Raw genomic sequence first — 26,678 nt, 5'->3', positions numbered from 1 at the left:
GTTTGTCATTGTCGGACGATCCCCACAAAGTATGTGTACAGGTCTGCGTGTGTGTTTGTGTGTGGTATTGTGTCAGCCTCCTCTCACAAGCCAGGGAAGTGCTTCATTTGACTCACAGTGAAGAGAAAGTGGATTTAGGGTTAGGGTTAGGATTAGGGTTAGACTAACCCTAACCCTAACCCTAACCCAAAACTAACAGATTATTAACAGTATTATCATTTTGCACCAATACTTTGTACTAGTGTGGTGCTGAGGTATCACCCGCCACACGGCTGCACTCAGGTTCTCACCCCTGAGGTGGTTGGTCATGTGACGGCTGCGGCGACGCACTGTAATCACTGCATGCTGCTTACCTCTACTTTGGTACATACTACTTCACTGTGTTATGTTATTTATGTTTGTTCATATTTATGTCTGCATTTGTTGTCATTTTCTATGCTGACAATCCTAGAGCAGTGTTTCACCATTTTTTAAAAACAGTGACAATAAAGATCTATTCTATTCCATTCTATTCTATTCATGCTTTTTAGCAGTTAAATTCTTGACAAGTTTGATGCATGTGTTAAAAATAAAAAAATGAGTGTACATTTTCCCAAAATACCCACGTTGCCCCCACTCTTGTAGCATAATGAATAAGTTATAAATTAAAATTGCCTGCAAATAAACATTTTTATACAGTTTATTGCTTACATGTTCCTTTTTCTGTGCACGCAAGATCATCTGGGTATTTAGCACAAAACATGGAGCACAGCTCATAAAATTCTGCTTCGGTCTTGTGTGACGTCTCACAGACCCAGGCATTATAACGGGGAGAATAAAGGCAGTTTTTACAAGGACTTCTTAAGGATTCACAATTAAGCAAAAGCGGCAGCCCTTGTATGTAGTCAAGCCCCGCCCCCCTGAGCTGCCACATGATCTGCCCCGGCACAGGGTTCTGCCAGCACTGATACAGCGAGCCATCACAGAGGGCAAGGCTGTCCCAATGAGAGTAGTATGCCCTCTCAGTGGGGCTGAGTGACCTCAGCTCCAATCACTCTAGCTTCCTGTCCCCGCAGAGCCAGCACAACAGACGGGCCACCACCGGCAGAAGCTCTGGCTGCATCCTGGATCTAAGACAGCGGCTGAAGTAGGTGATGGCCATCTCTCTATTAGGTCACTGTAGAGACAGGACTGCCCCAGTGCTGCAGTTATGGGAGTCCATGTCTATGATGTAGAGCAGGGTGGAGTCAAGGCACAACAGGACAGGGCGCAGCCCTTAGCGGGTCAAAGGCAGCTACCTGGTCGTGGCCCCACTGGAAGGTGGTATCCTTCCAGGCCAGCTGGTGCAGAAGGGCTGCAATGCCAGCAAAGGCCCGGACGAACCTCCTGCAGTAGGAGGCCAGGCGCAGGATGCTCCACAGCTCTGTGGCCGTCATGGGACTGGCCAGGCCCCCAGCTCCTCTCGCTGACCGCATGACCCATGAACCTGACCACCTTCTGTAGGAAGCTGCACCTCACCAGGTTCAGCCGGAGATTCGTCCACCGGATGGCTCTAAACACCAGCCACAGGTTGGCTGCTGCATTATGTGGACGTGGACAAGTAGATCGGGATCCTGCTCCATCAACCTCTCGAAGGTCAGGAGGGGCGTTGCAGAGCCCAAAAGGGAGAACCGGAAACTGACAAAGGCCCTGCTCCCAGGTAAAGGCCATCGTCTCCCGGGCCTACAGACTGGCCAGTAGCCGCTGAGGAGATCCAGCAAACTGAACCACCGTGTGCTAGCTAAGGTGTCCAAGGCCTCGTCAATGTGTGGCAGGGGAGAGGAATCAACCTTGTTGAGTGTGTTGAGCCTGCAGTAGTCCATGTAAAACTGTCAGGAGGAGTACTTCTTCTGGACTAGGACTGCAGGGGTGGCACCCGGATCGCTTTGCGAGTCTTAGTCGGTGGGGGTGGATGGGGCAAGCGTCACTCGTGTCGATGTCATGACTGACGAGGTCAGTGTGGGTGTAATCCTCATTCTGGGCCACGAAGATGTCTGCAAACTGCTTCAGCAGCTTCTGCAGCTGGGCCTTGTCCCGCTCACTAAGGCTGACTGATGACGAGGTCTGTGCCCATGATGCAGACTTCCTGGATGACAGTGAACCAGATCTCATATGAGATGCCTGCTCGCCCCAGCTGTATCTGCATCAGGATGATGTCCCCGGACACTGAGCGAAGCTGGCGGTGAGGGGGTCCTAACCTGGTGAAGCGAGGCCCTAATTCCCTGGCAGGGGGCCTCCCCTAATGACAGAGATGGTGAAGTTGCTGTAAATAAATCGGTCCTCGATGCCTTCAGTGCCAGTTCTGGGCAGTAGTGTGCCACCCAGAAAAAAAATAGAAGAAATGCCTGTGGTTACATTCTGCAACATTACAGATATTTATACTTTAAAACCCTCATTAAACATCAGTCACCTCCGTCACCGAATTGGCAAGAAAATGAAATGGTCAAAAAAGTGGGGATGCAGGGAAGAAAATGCTGAAAAGAAGAGAGGGGAAAAAAGAAAACAATTTCGAGGTATTTTGTCATTGCAGCTAGTCAGTTGGATTATTTTAAATGAAAAGAATCAGAGACAGTGTAATGGGCTCCCAAAGCTCACTTATCCACGTAGGGAGCGAAGGCTAGCCTGTGTGGGCTGATCCCACTGGAGAGCTACTGTAGCACAAATTGCCGAAAACGTTAATGCTGGCTATGATAGAAAGGTGTTAGAACACACAGTGCATTCCAGCTTGATGTGTAGGGACTGTGTAGATATCGACTGGTCAGAGTGTGCATGCTGACCCCTGTCCACCGCCGAAAGTGTCCACAAGGGGCACATGAGTGTCAGAACTATACCATGGAGCAGTGGAAGAAGGTGGCCTGGTCTTATATGAGTCACATTTTCTGTTACATCATGTGGACGTCCAGGTGCATATGCATTGTTTACCTGGGTCTTGTGGAGTCCATGGCTCGATGGGTCAGAGCTGTTTGGCTGGCATGAGGGAAACCTACACAATATTCGGCAAGCGGTTTTAATGTTATGGATGATCAGTATTTGGAGGATAAAGACAAAAAGATTTTAAGCACTACCAAATAATGCAACCTTTTCAACAATTCTAATAGTCAGATGTGCCAACTTAAAATTCTTCACTGCAAGCCCCAGGTAAACACAATCCTTCTGTTTTTAATATACATCGTCACGCAACAGAACGCTCAGGGAGGCATGGAGTGCTGGGTCGGTCCACAGGTTATTATTTGAAAAACACAGGCACAATGTTACATTTAAACTTCCGTATACTGTACACTACAGTACATTGCCAAGCTGAGATCTGTGTGCTTCAATGCTTTGATGTATATATTTATATTAATTATTTATTTATTATAATAAATATTTATTATATAAAAGATTATGCACTTTTTTGTCGTATTTATTGCATTTAATAACTTTCTCTTTATATTTTGGTGGTGTTTTGAATAAATAAGCAGTTTGAGAAGAATCTTGTGTTGCATAGGTGGGCTATGTGTGGGCTTATTTATTTTGTTGTCTTTGGGGGCAGAATCTCGCCTAGGGTGCCAGAACACCCAGGACCAGCCCTGCCTCACAGTGCCTTTTAAAAAGGACAATGAGTTCTTTGCTTTTGTCGGCACTGAGTAGCGGGTTCAGGTCCATAATGTGCATGCTATCAGTTGAATAGTAATTAAAGGCAAATATGCGAAGATAAATATTTACTTGCACATAAAATTTGTATTTCTAACAATAGCATATTGAAACAAGACCTAAAACATGGTCTGTCATGCTACAGCCTATACTACTGTAACACCATCATGAAAAGCGTATTAATATCAAAGAGCGCTCACCAAAGTTATATTATGAGGTAGTGATTGTAAAGCAAAAATACTTTAGGTTTAATGATAACATAACAACTGAACAATATTCATGCCAACGTCAGACTATATATGCCCTACTACGGAAATACAAGGAACAACGCAGGAGAAAATGATTCATGTTACGTTGTTTTCCTAGCATTATAGTTTACATATAAAATGTAAATTAAAAATAGACTTATGTTTGTAACAGTAAATTGGCATAAGATATATACTGTATTCTTGCCTGTCTGTGTGCGATTTGCAATTCTGAAAAAATTCACTGCTGGAATGGGCGTGGCCTATAGTCTCCATCCCCATTTCCTCGGCACCTAAACGTTACCGTCAATCAAAATAACTATCCGGACAACATTCCTACATATGGCATTACGATTATGATTCACGCCGAAAACACGGCATACGGCACCAAACTAACAATCATAATAATAGATCATATTAATATACTAATTTTTCATCATTTTAAAAGTTTATTTTTAATTATAAATGATAGATTTAAGTATTATATTCACATATTTCCCCTTATTGTATCAGTTTCTTTAACCAAATATTCAGATATAATTCTGTATTCCATCATCCATCCATCCATTACGCTCATCTTTTTCACGGAAATTCTACGCAAATATACATAAATGTATATGCCTGTGGTAATGAAGCTTAGTTCTATCAATTTTGCGGGTTTCAGTAACTAAGTGCCCGTGTGAAACCAGCAAGTTCCGTATAAATGATGTATAGACAGGATTCTGCGGCTCTTTTCTGCACCACGGGATCCCACTGCAATCCCCGACAATAATAGCCCGTTAGGGGAGCTACTGGAGCGCGCATGATATCACTGTACTCTGTTATAAAATACTATCTGTACGTGTCAGATACATCAAATCCATATCAATCGCCAATAAAAATGATCCTTTCATGCATGTGAACCATTTGGTAAATTTTTCATTTATTGTAGGAATTGCGTCCGCGCCAGTATTAGCCCTATCAGAAGGGAATACCCACTCTGCTTCATACAGCGTAATTCTCACTTTCGCCCTCTCTCTCTCTCTCTCTCTCGCTTGCTGGTATTCATTGCATTTTTCCCTGAAGTACTGCAGAGCCACAACAGCACCGTAAAAATCTCCTGTTACTGTATCAGTTCTTTTTACACCCCAGTGGGATACCATCAAATATTTTCCTATAGGATACAAACCTATAGATACAAATATTAATTCTTGCTATGAGAGCATATTCCTATAATTTCCCAGCGTCGTTCTACTAATAGGTAAGTGCTTATTTTGTTAAAATAAAATGGAAGTATTCAATTTCTCTGCAGATATTTCGTGCTTAACACGTTGATCCTTAACATTGTTTTACCTCTGAATACTGTATTACTGGATTCATCATCGGAGAGAAAACGCTGACCATCGACGAATTAAGATGAAAGTGAAACAGAAATTAACTTATATAAGGAAAGCTTCTACAATGAACAAGAGTCACTTTCTTAATTATCCAGCGATATTGAGATATCATTAGGCTATATACATTTACAACTAAATACTATCAAATTTCTTTTGAACTAAATAAACAACTAGAAACCTTACGGCGGGATGATTCAAATCTATATAAAAGTTATGACTGACATATTCCAATAGTTTTATTTGAAGTGGTACCAGATCATATTTGGAACTCAGCTTTATCTACTGCAATTGTTTTCCAAATATTGTACCAAAAGAGACAGTTTCCTACCAAAAACTGCATCTCATGCAACTTCTGATCCTAAATTATTATTTATTTTTATGTGAAATCTTACTGTCGGCGCTGAATGAAGCGCGAACAGTGCCGCATATATCGTAAGGGGCCGCGGTCGTGGCATCACATACCAAACAGGATAAGAGCCTAAGGCAAATACAGCACTCAGAATTGTGCCAAAAACCCGAGCACAAGACTATATGGGTATAAACTCACGCCTCCGTAACACAGCTATACGGTGGCCAGACTTGGGTGAATCATAATGTCAGGGTGCTAGACACCCAAGCCCCGTCTGCGTCAAAGCATGTACTCCCCTGTTAAAGTATTCTGCAAGGATCCACGAGGGATTTCCCTAACTTTATTCGGTGGCAGAATACAAAACTGCGAATTATACAGCGATTACTAAAAAACACATCCTTATATAATTACATAAGCCGATAGTCTCGGTTATTCAATTTTAATCGGTATTTTTCGTGAAGTTTGTGTACTTGCCCAGATCTGACAATCTACGCAAAATAATACTTGATTACACAATGAAATTACTTTCTACCCAAGGTATTGGTGCTTGCTTTTGTCACACATTTGCTGCCGCGCTGTGTATGTTATAGAAACATATACAGGTAAATGCTGCAATTTAAACGTTCACTTCTCTTCGGGCTTTGCATTCTATGACAAGGTAACCCGTATTGCGAAATAAGCCTACAGCTGAATTGTATTATAATAGTACAGGGACCTTGCAACAGACTATAGTGCCAAGTTGGGGACCATGCGCGTGCATTTCACATCTTTCTTTGCTGAGTTTTCCCCCCTTTTTGAAGCAGCTCCCCCTGGTGTTGCATATGACTGCCTCGTGTATTTTTGCTGCATTTATTCAGCTTTGATTTGGCAAAAAATGCTGTATATAAATATGGACCAGAGAAAATTTGCCATGTACCGGTTTTGAAGTAAAGATCATTGGATGGGGCTTGATTTTTCACTGCTTTTACTGCGTCCTGAATTGTCAGCTTTGATGCAAATGACATTTTAGGCACAATCCTGTTTCTATAAAAGTACAGAACACCAATGGATTTAAAAATGTAAATAAGCAAATTTGCGATTTTGTGAGTAAACGTGTAGCAATTTTATTTAATCTGGTGGCTGCAAAGCATTGTGTCACAAAACTGCAAATATATTTTAGTCACAGATAATTTGTGCTGGTTCTTTCCAGAAGGTATCTGTAATTTTTAATCAGTCATATTTTTATGTCTCAAAACAACAACAACAACAACAACAAAAAAAAACTCAAGCAAACAAAGAAAATGTGAAAATGGTGCATATCCTGTGTTCACTTCTTCTGCTGCAGTAAAAGCTGACATATTTGAATGAACATATGTCCACTGCTTAGACCGGACCTGCTCCCTTTGTACGCTTGATTCCGGAAGCTGCTCGTGCTAGATGTGCTCATGCTGTAATTTAGTTTTTTTTCAGCCCCTGCTTATTTAATTACTGGCACGCTAAAGCACAGGTGTCCCAGATGGATTCTGTCCCAATGTCTGTGCTGGAGGTACAAAGCTGTTGCATCACCTCTCTCTCAACACAAAGTGTTCTTATGTGTAGTATTGTAGCACACTGTGATACGCTGCATATATTAATAAGAAAACTGGTACTCATTTTATAATTCGCTGCATCTGGTACTCATTTTATAATTCGCTGCATCTGGTACTCATTGTATAATTCACTGCACCGCCTTATAGGATGGAAAGCAGCATTAAGCTTCTATATTTTTGTGTACAAGACATAAAAAAACACACTAGTGAGTTCATTAATTGGATAGTAAGACATTTAGATTGATGTCCCAGAGGTAAATCAGGCACTCAACTTAAATGCCTTCCTTGATTAGTGGGAAACTGGCTCTTAAGCTCTATTGTAGTAAATCTGACCTCTTATTCAGAGCCTCATGAGGTTTCACCTTCAGTGAGTGGTGTATTGGGCATATACTGTATAAATAATGAAATTAAGATGTATGTTTTGCCCACAAATGGTGTACTATGGTTAACTGGGCACATATATATATATGTATACAGTTTGTCTCATGTCCCCAACAGAATTACAATTTGAGCTGAAATTGAAAACAGTACTGAGGTTGTGCTGCAGTATCTCACATTTGATGCCATTATTATGAAATTAGTGAGTCATCATCATAAATACAGTGAGTACAGAAACTTCCCAATTGAACAATACAATTTTCATTGAACTATACAGCTATAGGTCACTTGTTTATTCCTTTAAATACCGAGATCAAGTGATGCTTCTTCCAACTGGTAAGTAGAGCAGATCAGAGTAAAGATTTAATAAGACATTCCTGTGCTTCTGAGCTTCCATTCCCAGCCACCACTGAGTCCTGTCTTGCTAATTGCATCAGCAACTGATAAAATATTGATAAAAAGATTCCCTCCTCCCTTCACAGATGATGTCATTTAGGTGCAGGGGCCATAACTGCAGATAATCCGTCTGATTGGACATTCTGGCAATGACTTAATGGCAAAAGGACAGCAATGAGAACGTACATTCATTAAATGCCACATAAAGGCTTTACTTTTATATCCATATCCCATTGATTCATGTTCTTTGCCAACTACCTGGTTATAATTCTTAAATAAAATCATATTATTTCGGTGAGAAAACAATTTGGTAATTCAGAAATGCTTTTTATCATGGTCTTAGCCTGCACCTTTTGAACCTATATTGCAAAATCAGGCTCAATCAGAACCTTTATGAAGTACAGTGGTACCTCAGAACTCGAATTTAATCCGTTCAGAACTCCGGATCAAATCCTAAAAAGTTCGAGTTGTGATCGAATTTTCCCCATAAGAAATAATGGAAAACCAATTAATTGGTTCCTGGCCCCAAAAAAATACACCTAAATATGTTTTTTTTTAGCATTTAAACACAAAATGAACAGGATAAAACAAGAAGAGCATATAATGTACTAAACACATCTAAGCACATTTATCAAAACAGTAATTTGTAAAGAAAGAAAATAAATGTATCCAAACAATGTGTAAAGCAAAAAAAAAAACGATGTGTCCTGCCCCGATTGTCCGCTCCTACCGTGTGCCACACCCCCTCGTTAACCCCGTGTGGAATCCCCGTGTGATCAGCTGATTCTGGTTGTTGTCATTAGTCCTCTGTATTTAGTTCGCGTTTCAGTTTGTTTCCTCAGTCCAGTCATTGTATTGTCCGTCTGCGTTTTGCCTGCCTTACCTGTAATTAAACCCAGTATTCTCCGATACCCTGACGTCTGCGCCTTTGTCTCCATTCCGTCCCGCTCCGCACGACAATATTATTATAATTAAATGTATTAATGGTTTATTATTAATATTAAAATACTTAATAAGAAATCTTTATTTTAAAATGTATTTTATTATATAATAATTACTGTTATTGTTTATCATTGTCTAAATGTATTTTTACTATCTAAATATATGTATTCAGCTAGTGTAAACATGCACTATCACAGCAAATGCGAGGCTGAGACTGAAGCTTTACCCTTTGTTTGCTGAGAGACGTTCGGCGTGACTCATTTCCCCGCGTGTACAAGTTATCTTAGGTCGGCGTTCACGGTTTGACTTCTGAAATTCAGATCCAGTTCTAGGTAATTTTTTTTCTGAACTTGTTGGTTCGACTTTTAAGAAATTCGAGTTCTAATGAGTTTGAGAACTGAGGTACCACTGTATAAACATGGCCATTTTCTGCTGCCCTTTCACCATTTACATATGCATATTACAAGTGCTATGTCTAACCTGTATCACACCCTTCACTTACAGGTATGACTTGGGGTAAATTAAAAATGAATTCGTTTTCATGCAATAGAAACAGATAGAACATTAATTCCAATTGACAGTCTCCAGTCAGCAAAGTCATGCGAGGGAGCGGCTTTCGCTGGTCAGTGATCACGGATTTACAAGTGCCCGTGTATCGGCTGACCTCTCAGTGCTCCACGGCCATCAGCCGTATGCCTTCTCATCAGGGGGTGCTCAGGCGGTCGTCCAGTGAAAACGGTGACTGCACAGGCATGCGGTCACTCGCATGCAGCCCGCCCACGGCCGACAACCGCTCAAATTCCAGGGCAACCAACGGGCCATGACAGGGACTCAAATGGCCATCTGGTGAAAGAATTCACCTCCTACTCCCTGCTGCCGGAGGATGGTCTTTGCCTGGAATGGTTCGACACGGATGCCTTGCACTAGCCCCGGACTGCCAAAAGCAGCAGGAAGTGAAGTGGCTGTAGCATTGAATCTGGGCTCAGTGATTTAGAGGACAAAATCTCAGCAGGGTAGCTGCTGTTGTGCTCTTTATTAATGTGCAACATTTATTCGCAGTAATAACGCGCAATTGAATTATACTAGTAAAATACAGGACAGACAAACCTTCCAAGATAAAATAAAAAGAATGAAAGACAGGGGAGGGGGGCAGCGATTGCCTCGCCACTTTCATCACTAGGTTCAGCATTATTCTTGCAGAAACCTTCGGTACATGCGCTGTTAGCGCAGTAAAACATATAGCAAGAAGCTTAAAGTTAGGATGTTAGAAAGACGTTTGAGGTTAACGAACAGTTGTGTCATCAAAAACTTGTGGTGCATAATCATAATCAGGATTAAAACTATGAATCCAAATGCAAAAACTAGAGGACATAAACAACCATATAATTAAAATTGCAGCTGCAGTTAAACACTTTTTCCAGTGTTTTTTTTTCCCTCCAGTGTAGTGTACACATCCATCCATTCATCCATCTTGCAAATGCTTATCCTGGATAGAGTTGCTGGTGGGACTGGAGCCTATTTCCGGGATCATAAGGCAGGGGAATACCCTGGAACAAATGCCAGTCAATCAGTCAGGGCACCTGTTACACTAACTGCATTCTAAAACAGCATTGGAATCAACTGTCTTCTGTGATGACAAAAAAGTTTGTTTTCCATAAATGACTTTTTTCTCCAGTTTTGAAGGTCTGCATGTTTTGCACTTGCCCCCCCCCCCCCCCCCCCCCAGTCCCAGACAGGTATGCTGACCCTATCCATTCTCTGAGCTATTTGCCTAAGTGAAGCTCACCACTTTTGACAGCAGGAGGTATCAGCCATGCTTGGCTTGCACACTGACAGACAGATAGGGAACCTCTACTCAGCTAGGAGGAAAAGAGGCAGTTTGTGAGCATGACAGCGCCTCAGTGTACCCATTCACACCCAAAGGGCCACATCAGTACCTGTGTGTAGTACTGGGCATCACATTTGAGGAACTGCAGTCACTTTTAGACAACAAGATTCTGACAGTCTGTCGTTACTTTTTTAAATGCTACGAAACATTCCTGCTGACACTTAACTGTAACTGATTACAGTCCTCATCTGCTATGTTGGGATCGCTTTGAAAAATAAGTATGCATTTGCTCTGTTATGACAAGGAATCGCTTCTTTATACAGTGAGTGTTTATTTGCGTACCAGTTAATGTCAATCCCTGGATATTTTTAAGACATTTTAAAATGAGGTCTGAGTGTTATATGGAAATAGGTGAGGTGATGGTTGGCAATTAAGAACTTGAGAATAGCATTGCATGGAACAGCCTGGTAATAAGAATGACAGAGCGTTTTTTCAGGATTGCTGGTGGAGGGCCAGATCTAGGCATAGGCGTGGATACCAAACCGCCCCCCCACGAGTTTCATAAAATCTGCCGAGGGGACCCCCACCCCCTTCGCCCGCACCAAGATTTATTTCTGGCTACAGATCACCTTAGATCCAGCCCTGTTTGTAACATGGGGGTGTAGCCATCGTGGGGGGTGTATCCATCGTGGGGGGTGTAGCCATTGTGGGGGGTGTAGCCATTGTGGGGGTGGCTAGAACCTGCAGTCTGCGCCTGATCCTGGGGTTACATGATTTTCATTTCAATTCTTTTCGCTTAGATTCTCACATAACAGCTTTTGCAGTCATTTCAGCTTCAGTGGCCCGTCTACTGTGTTTAAATTACCCAATTTGTTTTGTACAAAAGGCATTTTCTTAATATTGGGGTACAAACATACTGCAATTACCTGATAAGGTAAGGGCCTGCTCATCACAGAAATTCACAGAGTTTTGTTATTTCTGCAACGACAAAAAAAGCAACAACAACAACAACAATATTATTATTATTATTATTATTAAGAAAATAACATTACTACATTACTATGTTTTTAAATCTACAACAGGGGGAAGAAATGGATGTTACAGGGGTGGGGTGAGGTTCAACACTGCCAACCATGAAGTAACACTGTTAAGAGTAAAAGGCAAGTTGGCTGAGAGGAGAGAGACCTGTGGCCTGTACTACGAAGCGGGGTTACTGGCTTATCGGTGTAACTTGTCGGATTTAAGGTACCACAGTTTAAATGGACTTCATATTCGCTCACTTACTGTACATTTTGCCCAGACTACCTTAAATCCAACAAGTTACCCCGATAAGCCAGTAACCCCGCTTCGTAGTACAGGCCACAGAACCAATGGCCCAGGCCTCATGGCTTTATGTGTTGGCTTGTTTAAGTTAGGAAACCAAATGGTTGTTTTGTATGTTGCTCAGTTCACCTGTCCGTTTTGTCCCCAGGCCACCAATAAATCAGCCGCCAACTGCCACGTCCTGAGGCTCTGTTTGCCAACACAAAGGGCCAGGTTTTCCATGGAGATATTCCGCATATTTTAGAACATGTAGCCTGTTATGTTAGGACGCACCACCCAAAGTAGGCTAAACATGGTTTGGAGGAAAAATCTGGAAATCAGGGAAGCAGTTTTTTTACATTTCTACTCCCATAAATCCTTCCATCTCCAGGCATTAGTATCGCTCTTCATTAGGTGCTGTTCAACGGGGTTTCTCAAGCAATGTACTGAGGAGAAACCCCCCAGTTGCTGAAAAAGTATAGAAGGGGACCCGCCAACTACTAATGGTCAATGCAACAGCCAGGTCTTGTGGCTGGAAAGGTTGAGAATCCTTGCCCTACAGTATACAGTAACTTGCATTCAAACATTGTTGGAGTACAAGTGATGCACATGCATCTTTGTCCATTTCCTATTTTAAAGCAAAGTGACATGCTCAAAAATGAAAATATTTAATCAAAATTAAATAATCTAAAATAAATATTTCATCTAAATTAATTCTTTGCCTACAGACATCAGAAACAAAAGAATTAAGGTTACCAGATCAATTAATTATAAACTCATCTAAATATCTATTTTTAGAATTTAGGGTAAATAAACAGTATAATTCTATTATATTTGTATGTGTGCTAATGCTTTTATGTTGTGTGACATGTATTAGGAATCCTTGTCTTTATCACAATCCCGAGAACATATCCGATGCTATGTAAGACTGGGCAAAAACTAAATAATGTCCATAATGGCATCATTGTGGTATCAAACATGAGACCAAAGCATCAGTGGTAGTGGTGAAGATCTCATAAGTATGACAGATTCAATGCTCTTGATCTATTTCATAAAAATATTTTTAGGAAAATCGGCAGCCTGTGAAATGTAAGGTCACTGTCATTATTTGCAGTTTGCATTACTTTGAGGTTTTCTCTCTTTACTAACGGTGAGCAGTGCCTGTAAGACTTTGCCATGCAGTTATGGCATTTCTGTTCCGTCTCCCTCAGATCTGAGCAGACCCTCCTGTGCCCTGAGCCCTCCAGCAGAGCCCTCCGTATTGCCCAGTAATTTTTAGGTTGGCTCACCGCCCTTGGCAAAATGGACAATGCCCACAGGGAGAGGACGTCACTGGCCAAAGGTGCTAAGGACATTGCTAAGGAGGCCAAGCGGCATGCAGTGAAGAAGGTGACCCAGGTCGTGGACCGGGCCTCAGACGAGTACTCTCAGCGCTCCTATAGCCGCTTCCAGGATGAAGAGGAAGAAGAGGGTGACAAGTATTACTATTATAGGCCGGAGGACGACCATGGGGGTGATGAAGACGAGGGCTCCAGTGACGCCACTGAGGGCCACGATGAGGAGGACGAGATGTATGAGGGGGAATACCAGGGCATCCCAGAGGGATGTCAGGCTCAGGAGAAGCAGATGGCCATGGGGCAGCCGGTGTCGGACAGCGCGAAAGAGCGCAGCGAGCTGGAGTCGGAGCGCCGGGCCGACGAGGAAGAGCTGGCGCAGCAGTACGAGCTCATCATCCAGGAGTGTGGCCACGGCAGCTTCCAATGGCAGCTCTTCTTCGTGCTGGGGATAGCACTCATGTCGGACGGCGTGGAGGTCTTTGTGGTCGGCTTCGTGCTGCCCAGCGCCGAGACAGACATGTGTGTGCCCAACTCAGGGGCCGGCTGGCTGGGTAAGACCCTGCTCTGTCTCCTCACGTCGTCATTCTCTCGGGGCACCACATAGGAACACGTTCATTAGAACGATGTCCGTCACAGAGCTTTCAATGATTGTCATTTATTAAGTGAGAGCATACTTTCCGGTCTCTTAAACAATCCAAGCTCCTGTGTGTTATCTTAAACATTATTTCTTAATGGTGTAGCCATATTTTTAGATCCTGTTAGATAAAGTATAAACTGAGTCACTATTTTAAAGTTATGTTGAGGTCGTTTCAAATAATGTTATGTTTGTCAGATACTTTATGACTTAAACAGCAGATTATACCGCATTAAGTATTCTTCAAATGTGGTAATACCCACCCATCCAACTTCAATATGTGCCATTAAGTATAATTTTGTGGTGAGCCTGCAGCCTAGGTAGGGAATTTAAGAAATACAAAGTCACCTAACGATATGTTTGGAGGCTGCAGGAGGAAACCCAAAACTGACCCTACAGTGCCAACCACTGAGTTACTGTCCCAGTGTGCTAGTGATGTTCTATTTAGTTACAAAATGCATCACTGCAAGGCTGACAAATAGGGAGCCGGATGTCCTTTACTATGATTATTTAATGATGATGCAATTAGTCCTAAAGTTAACTTGTAGCTAACAGTGACAGTTCATGAACGCTGGCATTTCCTTTGGTGTCTCCAGCCATGCATCAGACTTAGGACGCAATTTTAGTGAACGTGAGATTTAGCAGAACTGGCTGGGGGAAAAAATACTGTTAATCACTTTATTAGAAATAAACTGTTATTGCCTTGTTTTATGTTATATTGATAGCACTGTACAGTACTTTCCCCTTGCAGAACTGCATCATTTATAGACATACCTGTATTCTAGTTGCTCATGGTAAAAGTTACCCTTCTGACTGAGGTGGCTGAAGATGATTAGAATTAGAATTAGGTGATCAGTGGTCATTGTTAACACACCACAGCACACAGTGCGCAACAACAAAATGTGTCCTCTGCATTTAACCCATATGTGACTTTTGTGACATAGCAGGGGGCAGCTAATTCAGCACCCGGGGAGCAGTGCTTGGGGGCGATACCTTGCTCAGGGTACCTCAGTGGTAATTACAAGTGCGCTTCCCTAACCATCAAGCCACCACTGCCTGCACAGTGTCATCAGTGAGGGACATCCTGGAGATACCTGGGTGTTTGTGCTCTGCACTTCCTTCAATTGGCTCCAGACTCACTATGACTGCATTAGATTAGTGGTTATAGTAAATGAATAGAAATACTGAAAAGCCAAGCTAGTTTGCAGGAAAAAAATATTTTATGTGCCTATTCTTAATATTCAGGTTTGACACTTCTATATATTTTTATGGGTAAGGATGCTGAATAAGGAGAAAATATAGTCTAATCATGAAACAAGAATGTTACAAGATTTTTATTTATAGAATGTGCTTCTTGTTACTTTAGCTAAAGTTAAACATGCTATTAAACCATAAGACCACAAATACAGGTAGCAAGTGGATCACATATCCCATATTATAGACACATTGTAATTGCACCAGATTTTTACAAAGGCAGACTAGGACACAGAGTTGGGGAATGTCCTGGATGGGATGCCAGTCAAATTCACAGCACTTCTGCACCCATATATCCTCATTAATGAAGGGCTTCTTCCTTGCTTTATCGGTCTTCAGTCCTGCTTCTAGGAGCCTGATACGAACTGTCCTAACATGCTATGCTTAATGTCTCTAGTTCTTTTTGAAGGTCACTTGAGGTCATCCTCCAATTTATGCTGGATAAGTTGATGGCCATCTCTGGCATTAGAAAGTTGCTTCTGCCCTCTGTCCGGCTGGTTTTTGGTTCTCACCAATGCTTCACCTTGCTCTTGGGCATTGCTCTCTTCATAATTTTTTTAGCCTGGAAGCAGCCTGCCTTGCAGTGTAGCTTTCTGCCAGTAGAACAAGAATTGAACCAGGATTTATGGATGCAGATATTTAAAAAACATTGAGTGGTCTCTTAATTTTTTCCAGAGCTGTATAGTCAATTGAGCGACAGCAGTTAATCTAACTGCACATCTCTGGACAGCAGGAGGACACCCACCAAACACTGGGGTAACTCACTGGGGTATCTCCATACAGACAGAGCAGAGGTGGAACCCACAACTATAGAGTTGTAAGGCAACAGTACACCCCACAGAACCACAATTCCCCCTAGAAGGGATATACTGACTGAGAATTATTACTACTACTGGATTTACTACTTATTTTAAGACTATCATGAATTACACAGAAAAATATGCAACAATTCACAAGCACCATTTTTCAAGCTTGTTGGAAACTAGGATGAGTAATAGAGAGCTGCTTTGGGATTTCTATAATAACTCCCAACAATGCCAGGTATGTTTCACTGCCACAGTGTTTCTGGGTACAGTTGCGTTAAGAGAACCAACCTTGGTTGAGTTGTTTTGAAATTTTCTTTTATATAGATTTCTAAGTATTTGGAAAGGCATAGGCCTATTGGTTGCAGCAAATTATACAAAAGCAAGCTGGACAGTTGTATAAGTCTCAGATGTGGCTATTATGCTTTTTGCAGAAAGTAGTAACTTTAAAAACTGCTGTGTAATGGGTAGTACTCAGATGAATCCTGTCTATAATCAGCAATTGTTCAAAGTCGCTACAGTGACAAAATGAGAAGCACTCAATATCAACTCACGTGATCTCAACCTTTGGAGCACTGTATTGGAAATTTTTCATTTTGATAACTGGCACTGTCTGTGCTATGGTCAATTCAGAGGTAGCTAAACTGAAAATATGTTACAAAAAGAACTTTGCTGGCGAATCATTGGTTTTGATTGTTTTTTCAGATCCTCACTGTGTTGTATTTTATAACCATGTTAACTTAATAGAGTAAACTCCGCAGTGCAACAGCCTGTTCTCCAAGAAGTGCTTCACTTGTGAATTCTTCGTTGCTTTGCACTGATGACACTAGTGGAATATGAAGATGGAAGAATATAGTTGTGTTATATTGGTATAATCCCATGTCCGGTCAAGCTGACCACAGGATCACATGACACATCCTGTAATGGGAAGCAGGTCCAGATATGGCCTCCTCTTTGTCAGCAGATGCTGCATCAGATATCTGCTATATTCTACTTTTAATCCACTCTGCTTGAAGGCATCTTGTAGATACGATTTGGATGGCTCAGAGGAGCTAACCATGGGTAAACTGCAAGCCAATCACACTCACAGAGATTACAGCCCAATTACTGCACCAGATAACGCAAGGGCAAGCAAAAGATATACTTCCAGCCCCAGCTGATGCATGTTACAGATCGTATTGGACCCTATCTATGTTTAAATTGCATTCAGCTTTCTTTGGCTGTATCTTCAGTGGAAAATCTATTATGTTTTGGGAATAGCTAAGGTAAAAAGTTAATAGTTTAGTTATGCACTTAAAAAATAAATTCCTGGGCTGCAGTACACCATATTCCTTGCCGAGTCTGTAAAAAGTTTGTTTGTGAACAGAGTGTAGAAATGGGACATAAAAAAAAGAACAAATCTAATTACATGGCAACCCAGCTGAAAGGAACAAGGCGAAAAGAACAGCAACCCCCACTACAGAAAATGACTCTGCATCACAAAACAGGTGCATTTTTACATTTCTGCGTTTTAACTGCGGGCACAGGTGACGTAAATAAAGAAGAGCTGGTGTAATTGCAGCTGACGTGCCCAACCTTCCCCTCCAGGGGAAAAGACATCAAAGCGAAAAAGAAGTCAAATTAAATGGAGTCCATGGTGCAGCTGAATGACTTCTGGTATCTGGGGACCTTTCATTGGATCTGACACTGCACACCCCCAGGGCTTCTTCCCTCTCTCTCTCTTTTGGCATCTCCCTCCCTCTCTTTCAGCTTCATCATCTGCACTCTGTCCAGCTCAATCTCCCTGGCTGATGTAAGCTTTCAATAATAAATGCTGTTCCCCATCTGTAAGGATCCCCATCCCTGGCATTACTTTCAATGACCAGATTTTACAATGCAAATTACACACAAAGTCAGCTTTTGGGAAGTCGCTGCTTATAGCTGCTGCATGAGAAGACTGCTAATTATATTACTATTTTTTTTCACTTTTTACAACACAGGGTATATTTAGCAATTATATCTGAACAAACACACACACACATGCTTCTAGTCTTAAAAGCACGTGTCCTTAAGCACTACAGTAGACCAAGTGATAGTGATCAACTAACCAGAACCTTGATATGCACATTCAAATGTCACATCACAAGGACTGTGATAGTCAGCTGCACCAAGATTAGGCTTGGGCGGTATCTAATTATTCGTACCGCCCATAGATGACATGGTTTTTTGACCGTACATTCAAAAGAAACCTTATTTCTGTATTTTGAATCTTGGCAACAAAATGTAACCCCACCCCTCTCTGTCATACTGCTGAAGCCTAGTTGAGATCCCTTGAATCTTTTTGACGGATTGGTAGAGCACTGTATTCCATAACACGGGGTAGAAAACAAAAAGCTAATTCTGGACAGGACACAGGTCTAATAAATGGCACAAAGGATCATACAGTGGGGATTTAACAGAGAAACCTACAGCGGACATCTTTGAACCATGGGAGGAAACCAGTATAGTCAAGGAAACTTGAAGACAGACAGGGAACCCATTTATACTCCTTAGACGCAGGGCAAGGGGGCAATCAAGGCCATTACCTTAAGAACTGGGTTACAGTTCATACATTAAGCTCTGTCGTACATTTTGGATTGTCACACATTAACTAAGAACATGGTGTACACATTATTGTTCAGTTGTGAATAAAGCAATTATAAATATCTTTATAAAAAGAGAACAACAAATTTACACTGTATATTGATGACAAACGATGATATGTGCACTCATTAGTGGACTACCTCTATGTATCTGTTCAAGTATTCAGTGTAAAAATTAGTGCACTATAATTCTGTTATATCAGGCTGGTGTAATTAATCAGCTGCTGGTCCTATTAATTTCTGTGGGAGTTTTCTGCAGAGACTTCCTTTTTACAAGAAAGAGTAGACTGTTAACTATTCGTCACAAGACATGTAAATCTTGTCCTGTTTGTGACAAGCTCTGCTGCAGACTGCCAGCAGTATATTTTAGTTTCATACCCAAGACAGCCAGGACTGCATTAGATCAGCATTAAACAAATGAATCAATTTCCTCCATCTTGTGACATCACCTGGGTATCCTGGCTGTTGGCAGGTTGCTAGGCTCTATTTAATAAAATGGGATTTAGCAGGTGATTGTAAAGATAAATTAAGGTAAAAGTGGTTTGCATTCACTATGCAGTATTTGTGCAACAATATCCAGAATATCCATAACAATATCAGAATATCCATACACAATATTTAAAATATCATTCAGATATTATCAGGTGCCTGATCATGGAGTTTCCCTTTTTAAAACTCTTGTTACAGGATTAGAGTCACCTCCAGCTGAGAGGGAGCTACTTTAGTCGTTCTCTCTTTCTGAATAATGTTTAGGGTGCCATTGTCTGTGTTTGTGGAATGACAATACTCCTCAACTGGAAGCACTGACCAATATTATTTATTCCTGCTACAAATTTTGACATGTGGATAATCTAAAACCTTAAGTTCATGGGGTTAAAAATTCAACACTTAATTATTGCAAGGAGAGGATAGCATGTTGTTCTACAATAGCTGTATATCGAGATGATACTCTGGGGGAATGTCGCATTCAGCTTTTGAAAAAAAAATGTGTTTCAGGTTTTATAGCGGTAATAAGAAGGCTGATAGCTTTTCTTGGGTCTGTGAATTCATTATAAACAAAAGATCAATTACAGCCTTAGTTCAAATGTCAGCCTATGTGTTTTGTAATTTGTATTTCCAGTCTTTCAGAAAATTAATGACATTAAAAAATAGTCAGCTTCCCTTTCTGTGCTTTATTATTATTGGTATTTATCAAACGGGTTTGCCAGTTGTGGAAAATATGGCTTTTACTGCATTTCTACAGTCTTAACAACATCAGAATTCGAGAGCAATTAAGCGGCAAGACTGCTTCTCGGCTGGCCGGGTCTTGCTGCCGCACTGAGCTCCTACCACTGCACATGTCATGGATAATGAATTGCAGAGCCTGCAAGAGCTGCCTCAGTTCAGTGCCATTGCAGTTCTTCATTGACAAGCCACTGCATTTCCCAGGGGGGTTGTGGGATACGTCAGCAGTCGCGCTCAGGAGTCTTCAGACCTTCTGAGTCTTCATGGCATCATACATTCTCCCCTCAGTGGCAACCAAAGCTGATCAGGCTCAGATGAGGCATCAAGCAAACACTTAGCTACCTTCCTGCAAGAAACAAACACGAACAGTGAGCTGGGGCTGTAAATCCCAAGGTTTGGCAGGAAAAGATTCAGTTTCGACTTTGCAAGGCAGCAATTCGATATCCGGCGATATTTGAAATATTGATGCGATACGATATTTGGTTCGATTCAGTTATACATCAATATTCTCAATATATGGAAACATACCCTGATTTTAGTAGAATTTATTAGAATTTAAAAACACTTAACAATAGATGTTTAATTTTTCCTATTAACAACAGAAAATGTTGAAAAAAGACAATACGCAACAAAAACACAAACAATGTTTGTATAAGAAACATTGTCATGTATGTGTAGTTTAACAACAAAAATAAATCTGTATAGCATACAGTACTTTCTGAAAACATAGAAACATAGTAAAACCACATTAAATGTACTGTAACAGTCTCTACAGTCTACTAAGATGAGTCTTGGATTGCTTTGTGTGAGCGACTTTCACAATTTTTTGTTTTGGCATATCGTCATGCTTTTATGATAAGAATTGATATTTGTTAATTCAGTTTCTTAAATCATATTGTGGCCTTAAGAATCGATGTATAAATTATAATCAATGACTTGTTGCATCCCTACAATGAACCAACACATGAAGCTCATCTCTAGTGCACATTTGCTCTCTTTTTGCCGTGTCTCAGTTTAGGAATGTGAGTAGCAGCAGTGCTTTTGGGCTTCATATGTAGTGACCCATTTCAGGAAGTCCCCTGTTCATTTCTGCTCTCCAGCAAGCCGATCTATATTTGTGGATGGAAGTTGGATTTTATGGGTTTCCTTCCTCAGCCCATGGAAAACGCATTTAGGCTAACTGGTGTTTCCTAAAAGGCTGCAATGTATGACTACGGAGGGTGTGTGCACTCCAATGGACCTCTATCCTATCCAGGGTGTAAGCCACCCCTGTGCCCAGTGCTGATGTGAGGATAAGTTGTTGGATGGATGGATGGAGTTGTGAAACACGACAGAGTATTAATTTATGTTATGGATTACACTGCTGTAGCTTTTTAACCTCCTGGCCGATTGAGGGGGGGGGCGTGTGTCTGCTGTAAATATACATGGCATTGTTGCAAATTCACCAAAGTGTTCCCAGAATGCCATGGCGCTGCTGGATTGCTCAGTAACTGACGGGGTATTTCGCCTACATGCAGTCCCTGTGTGTGTCTTACGCAGCTTCATTCTTACTGTGTAATCATATCTTGAAATGCATCGCGGCGTTTCAGGAGTTACTATATCACAGCTTCAGATATCTGGATTTCTGACCATATTTTCTCATGGTCGCTCTTCCTGTTTTGCGGGCCTACCTTCAAAAATCTCCACACTGTTGTAAAATAGCACTATATAAAATGAAAGTGGACTGTTTGATATTGCCATGTATAAAATACTCATAAGGACATTGCTCTTTTGTCGTATGCTTCCTGACTCTTGTGGCTTTCCTCCCTCCTTCCCTTTCCCAGGCAGCATGGTGTACCTGGGCATGATGTTGGGGGCCTTCTTCTGGGGGGGCATGTCGGACAAAGCGGGTCGCCGGCAGTGCCTCCTCATTTGCCTGTCTATCAATGGCTTCTTCGCCTTTTTGTCCTCCTTCGTTCAGGGCTATGGCCTTTTCCTCTTCTGCCGCCTGCTTGCAGGGTTTGGGTGAGTGCCCCCAGTTACTGTAAAGTCGCATGAATGTGTGGCAATGGGACGGCAAAGCCTTTTACTTTTGGCACTCAGCAAGCACATCAGCTCAGCTCATTATTGCATAGCAATTTCCATATACATAGATACATACATATGCATATACTTATACACACACATATATACTGAAGGTTGAGCTTTTCCATAAATAACAGACACCATATTTTATCTTTCGAATGCAAGATAAATGCTTTATAGTTCAATTACTAAAAATGCAACAAATTCAGCTTCTGTATCTTCCTGTTTACCCAGAATGAAGAATAGTTCTAATTTAACGTCGTAATTCACAAATGCATCGCACTGCTTGAATAAAGATAATGGCTATTGATCTGCAAGCAGCCAGTTAGTTCTCTCCAAGGAAAAGTCTTCAAAGTTCATTAAATCAGAGGGAAAATGAAAAGTGATAACCAGAGTACCACAGTCCATCGCAGAGCAAACACACATCTACGTTTATGCTAAATTCTACCATTTACAATCCCCACATCAACTAAACCTCAGCTAAACCTTTGTTGGCTCAGCTGTAATGGGACACCACTGGTGCAGCATAGAGGGTACATCTGTCATGATGCTTGCATCCATAAAAGGTGGTTAGTGCTTTTAATCAACAGCATTTCATGTGATTAATTCTATGCTTCCAAAAATCATAAATTTGTTCTGGCAAAAGAAGAATGTTAAAAATGAGAAGAGACCGTAGAAAGTGCACAGATGGCTTATATTTATGCTCATGATTGCATTGGTCTGAAGCTGCCCCAGAACCAGCTTCCACCACAATGGCCAGGAGAGCATTAACAGATCACTCCTGCAGGCGGGAGAGCTATTGATAGGGTTTGCCAATCATCCAGAGATAGAGCTTGTTTGATTTGGAGTTGGCGTTTCTCCTAATGAACACCAGACATGCCAGATATTCAATTTCGGCACTTTTACAAACTAAGTGAATTTTAGGCAAAATTGTAGGTTTTAGGAAGCACTGACACCATACAATTTCAAAGAGTTTGTGTTCAGTGACACCATTGAAGCTTCAGGCAGATGATTGGATCCATTTCTGGTTTCCTCTCTATCTGGAGGCTCCACTTGATCATCTCAGATTTAATCTAAGCTGGCTGGATGGCTTGATGTATGCAGACTAATGGCCTTGTTGCTTGTCTTTAACAATGAACAATATACATTTGTCTGATTTTGCTGTTTCTTACTTTTTTATTTATGTCATTTGCTAATGGACTCATGCAACAATTCTTTTAGCAATAATGGAAATTAGCCTTGACAGAAACAAATTACCAACAAAAAATATGCAGCTTGTTAATTTGCTTATCTGAGTTTCAGTTATTACCCCCTTTGACTGAGACATACTGATATTTCCAGTTGCCCTTAACTAAGAAGTAGAGAGTCTCAGAGGTGTGAGGCAACAGTGCTAATCACTGCACCACCATGCTGCCCCAGAATTCCTCTGTTTGATAAAAAATATTTTGATAATATACCAATATATATTAGTTTTTTATTTCAATGCATATTCGATTAGCTTAATTTCAGATGTACTGAGCAATTTGTTTTGGGCAAATAGCAACAACCACCGGCCTGCATACTTGGTGGGTTGAACTATGATTACAATTACATTTTATAAACATTCATATAGCTTAAATACAAAACACTCAATGCTCAGGCCACCATCATTCCTTATTTCTATTCTGTTTTTCTGTGCTTGATGCTCTGCTGCCCTGATCTCTGTACACAATCACTGGAGTGTTCAGATGGGTGCTGGAACAGGCATGTTTGGGCTGATGATGTTGGTGGCCCGCTCTGTGTGCCCTGCAGGATCGGAGGGGCGGTTCCCATAGTCTTCTCCTTCTTTGCGGAGGTGCTGGCGCGGGAGAAGCGGGGAGAGCATCTGAGCTGGCTCTGCATGTTCTGGATGATCGGGGGCATCTACGCCTCCGCTATGGCCTGGGCCATTATCCCGCACTACGGTCAGTAGCCCTGCCTAAAGCCCATTGCTCCCAATGACGCCATGAGTATTGTGGGAGTATTGTGGTTTATAATATTAACCATGTGGTCAGTAGTGTTTACAGACGATTAACTATTACCTTACTATCACTTTACTCCTTACTATTAGTTATTATTGTTTGTTGCAAGAAGTTAACTAAAGAAAAAGCAGTTAGAAGAAACATTAGCTAACCTCTACACCATTACTTGATAACATGATAATATCATTTGTTTTTTGGTGTTGGTATAATGTCTTAGCAAACACATAATGCAATTCTCTTGTAAATAATGCAACCAATGGGATAAAATGTATATGCAAGAAATAATCAAAAAAGTAACAATAAATGATGGAAAAAAATGTTTGTCAGCACGGCTGCTATAGAGATTAAAGAACTGAAGAGGAATTCATTTGTACCAGTAACAGATGTTGCATTGAATTATGTGTGATGTCCTGAGTGGAGTCTTTTCCCTAAAAGACTGCCAACCTGAAGAGGCGGAGCTTATTCCTTATTGAAGGCCAGGCATCAGGATATTTTCAGTACAATGCCTTCCCACCAAGAATCGACCAGATGACGTAGTGCTGTAATTTATGAAAGGTCTCAAAGATGAGATTAGCTCATTTATTTAAAAAGCACAATAAAACAAAGCCCTAATTCTTTTGTATACTCGATCGGTAAACTTTTCAGCAAATATTCATCATCATTCTGAGACTCTTTGCTCTCACTTCCTATTTTAATCATTTACAGCTTCATATGGAGGAGATCTGGCCTGTGAATGACACTGTTATGTTACAATTCAAATTTAGCAAAAGAAAGAAAAACCTTCCTGTATTTTTTCCCTCTCTGTGCTATTAAGAGCCTTGGCTTGTAATTGAGGTTGATCGATGAGGTTTAACAGCTCTCTGAAAAACTCAATGGATAAATTTACTGGCTGCGTCCCCAAAACTGTCTGAGGCACCAGTCTTTCGTCTCCAGAGCTTTTTTTTGTGCTGCCAAAGCAGACAGCGTACAACTGTGTTTTTTCCAATGGTGCTTTTTGTATTCTATGCAGTCGCTGTGGGCTTTATTCAGAGGGTCGTGATCAAGGACTGTATTGGTGCATTGCAGGTCCATAAATCTCAACTGGCTCTCTCTGTCCTCCGCGCACTCATTCGCATGTGTACATTAATCCGCATAATGTGATTTTCGACAGCATGGTTTAAACAGTTGCCCTTGGGGGCTCTCCATTACATTTCATGAAAAAAGGCAATTAAAGCGGAGATTCTCTGGATCTACACGTGGACTATCAGCAAATCCCATTCTCTGGGTGATTACACAAGCTCCTAGACCAGCGGCATGCTACCTACCACTAACCACCAACACTCCCAGTACAAATCCACCCACATGAATCTTCACACCCACACACACATACCTAGAGACACACACACTCTGACACAAACACCAACATACACTGATCCTCTCAATACCAGCCTAATGACCCTCATCTTTCCCATCAACCATTGTTCAAGTACAACAAAAAGAATACACACTTACTGCCACACGTACCACCACAATACTTCATTGCAAGTGCAGGACATGCTAAGTAAACACTTTTTCCTTAATTACTATTGGCTCTTTCCTGGATTATTATCTCTTTATTGGAAGAACAAGACTCTCTTATGTGAACAAGGATTAAATGGTGCAGCCTCCTCAAAATGTAGAGCAACAGGATGCCATTACCACAGGCACATAGACCGAGCAGAACCAGTCCAAGCCTCAGACAAGACACTGCAATACATCTTAATACACTAAAGGTTTTAGAAGCTGCTAGTCAGTGTATATAAACTGTTTTACATCTGTGATCCATTCAGCCCAGTTTATTACAGTGTACAATGTCAAAATGATACAAAACTCAAGATGTTTTATTGCCACACAATCAGGTGTGGATTGATTTGGTTCAGCATAGTTCAGCAACAGTAGACAATGGGCACTGTGGTATCGGAGGTGTCCTGTGTTGGTTGGAATAGCTAGAAGAGTCACACTACTTGTAGTTGCAGTAACACCAAAACATTTTGCTAGCTTGACTGTATTTTATACGTACAATGGCATAACGTTATTTCAGGGTGTGTTCTGTTAAATGTCATTGCAGTGCAGATATAAAAATCCATATAGTCCTGATAAAAAATTACAAGGAATGACAATCCAATTGAAGAAGTATAGCAGCTTAGAATCTTTTATGATAAATAAAATACTGCTTAAAGTAAACAGAACATATTGTCTTATTTCACATTTTTGGACACAGTAACACTTTATTATCATTTCAGCATTACTGTTAAATAAAGGTAATTTGATTTAGCAAACAGCAAAGAAAATGCATTTTACAGCCATTTTCTTTCTCTAAGAAACTCGGGGAGTTCCTTTGATCTTGGCATGATTTTTGGCACATTCCTGGCTAAGACCAACCTAGACTCAGTTACTCTCTAATGATGCTGTAACCTTTTGCAGCTGCTTGGGCATACCGTATCCTGATTTTAGGCGGTTTTAATTGGGTAAATTCTAGCGGTGTAAATTTCATTGTTAATTGTTAAATCTGAGATTTTGCACATGAGTGGTGTCAGAGAGCATTGCAGGGGTCCTGCTGCACCACTAAAGCCATTATATTCATCCATGGCCACTCTTTCATTTTCTCACTGGGGAAATTAATTACCCTATCACAGGCCTGGAGCAAGATAGCAGGGACACTTTAACTTAATGTGTTTTCGAACAGAA

General features: G+C 41.2%; 1 protein-coding gene across 1 annotated transcript in view; it reads left to right on the top strand.

Annotated features, from left to right (window-relative positions):
• The first annotated feature begins 4,948 nt into the window (after positions 1-4,948).
• Positions 4,949-26,678, top strand: part of sv2ca (synaptic vesicle glycoprotein 2Ca) — a 39,513-nt gene continuing 17,783 nt past the window's right edge. The window contains exons 1-4 of the mRNA XM_023797022.2: positions 4,949-5,136; positions 13,247-13,923; positions 21,732-21,912; positions 23,764-23,915. Coding sequence (XP_023652790.2) covers positions 13,338-13,923; positions 21,732-21,912; positions 23,764-23,915 — 919 coding nt within the window. The 5' untranslated portion in view covers positions 4,949-5,136; positions 13,247-13,337. The remainder of the gene's footprint in view (positions 5,137-13,246; positions 13,924-21,731; positions 21,913-23,763; positions 23,916-26,678) is intronic.

Source organism: Paramormyrops kingsleyae, chromosome 2 (genome assembly GCF_048594095.1).
Source record: "Paramormyrops kingsleyae isolate MSU_618 chromosome 2, PKINGS_0.4, whole genome shotgun sequence".
NCBI lineage: Eukaryota > Metazoa > Chordata > Actinopteri > Osteoglossiformes > Mormyridae > Paramormyrops > Paramormyrops kingsleyae.
The sequence above is the reverse complement of the archived record's forward strand: the minus strand, read 5'-3'. Positions and strand labels throughout refer to the sequence as shown.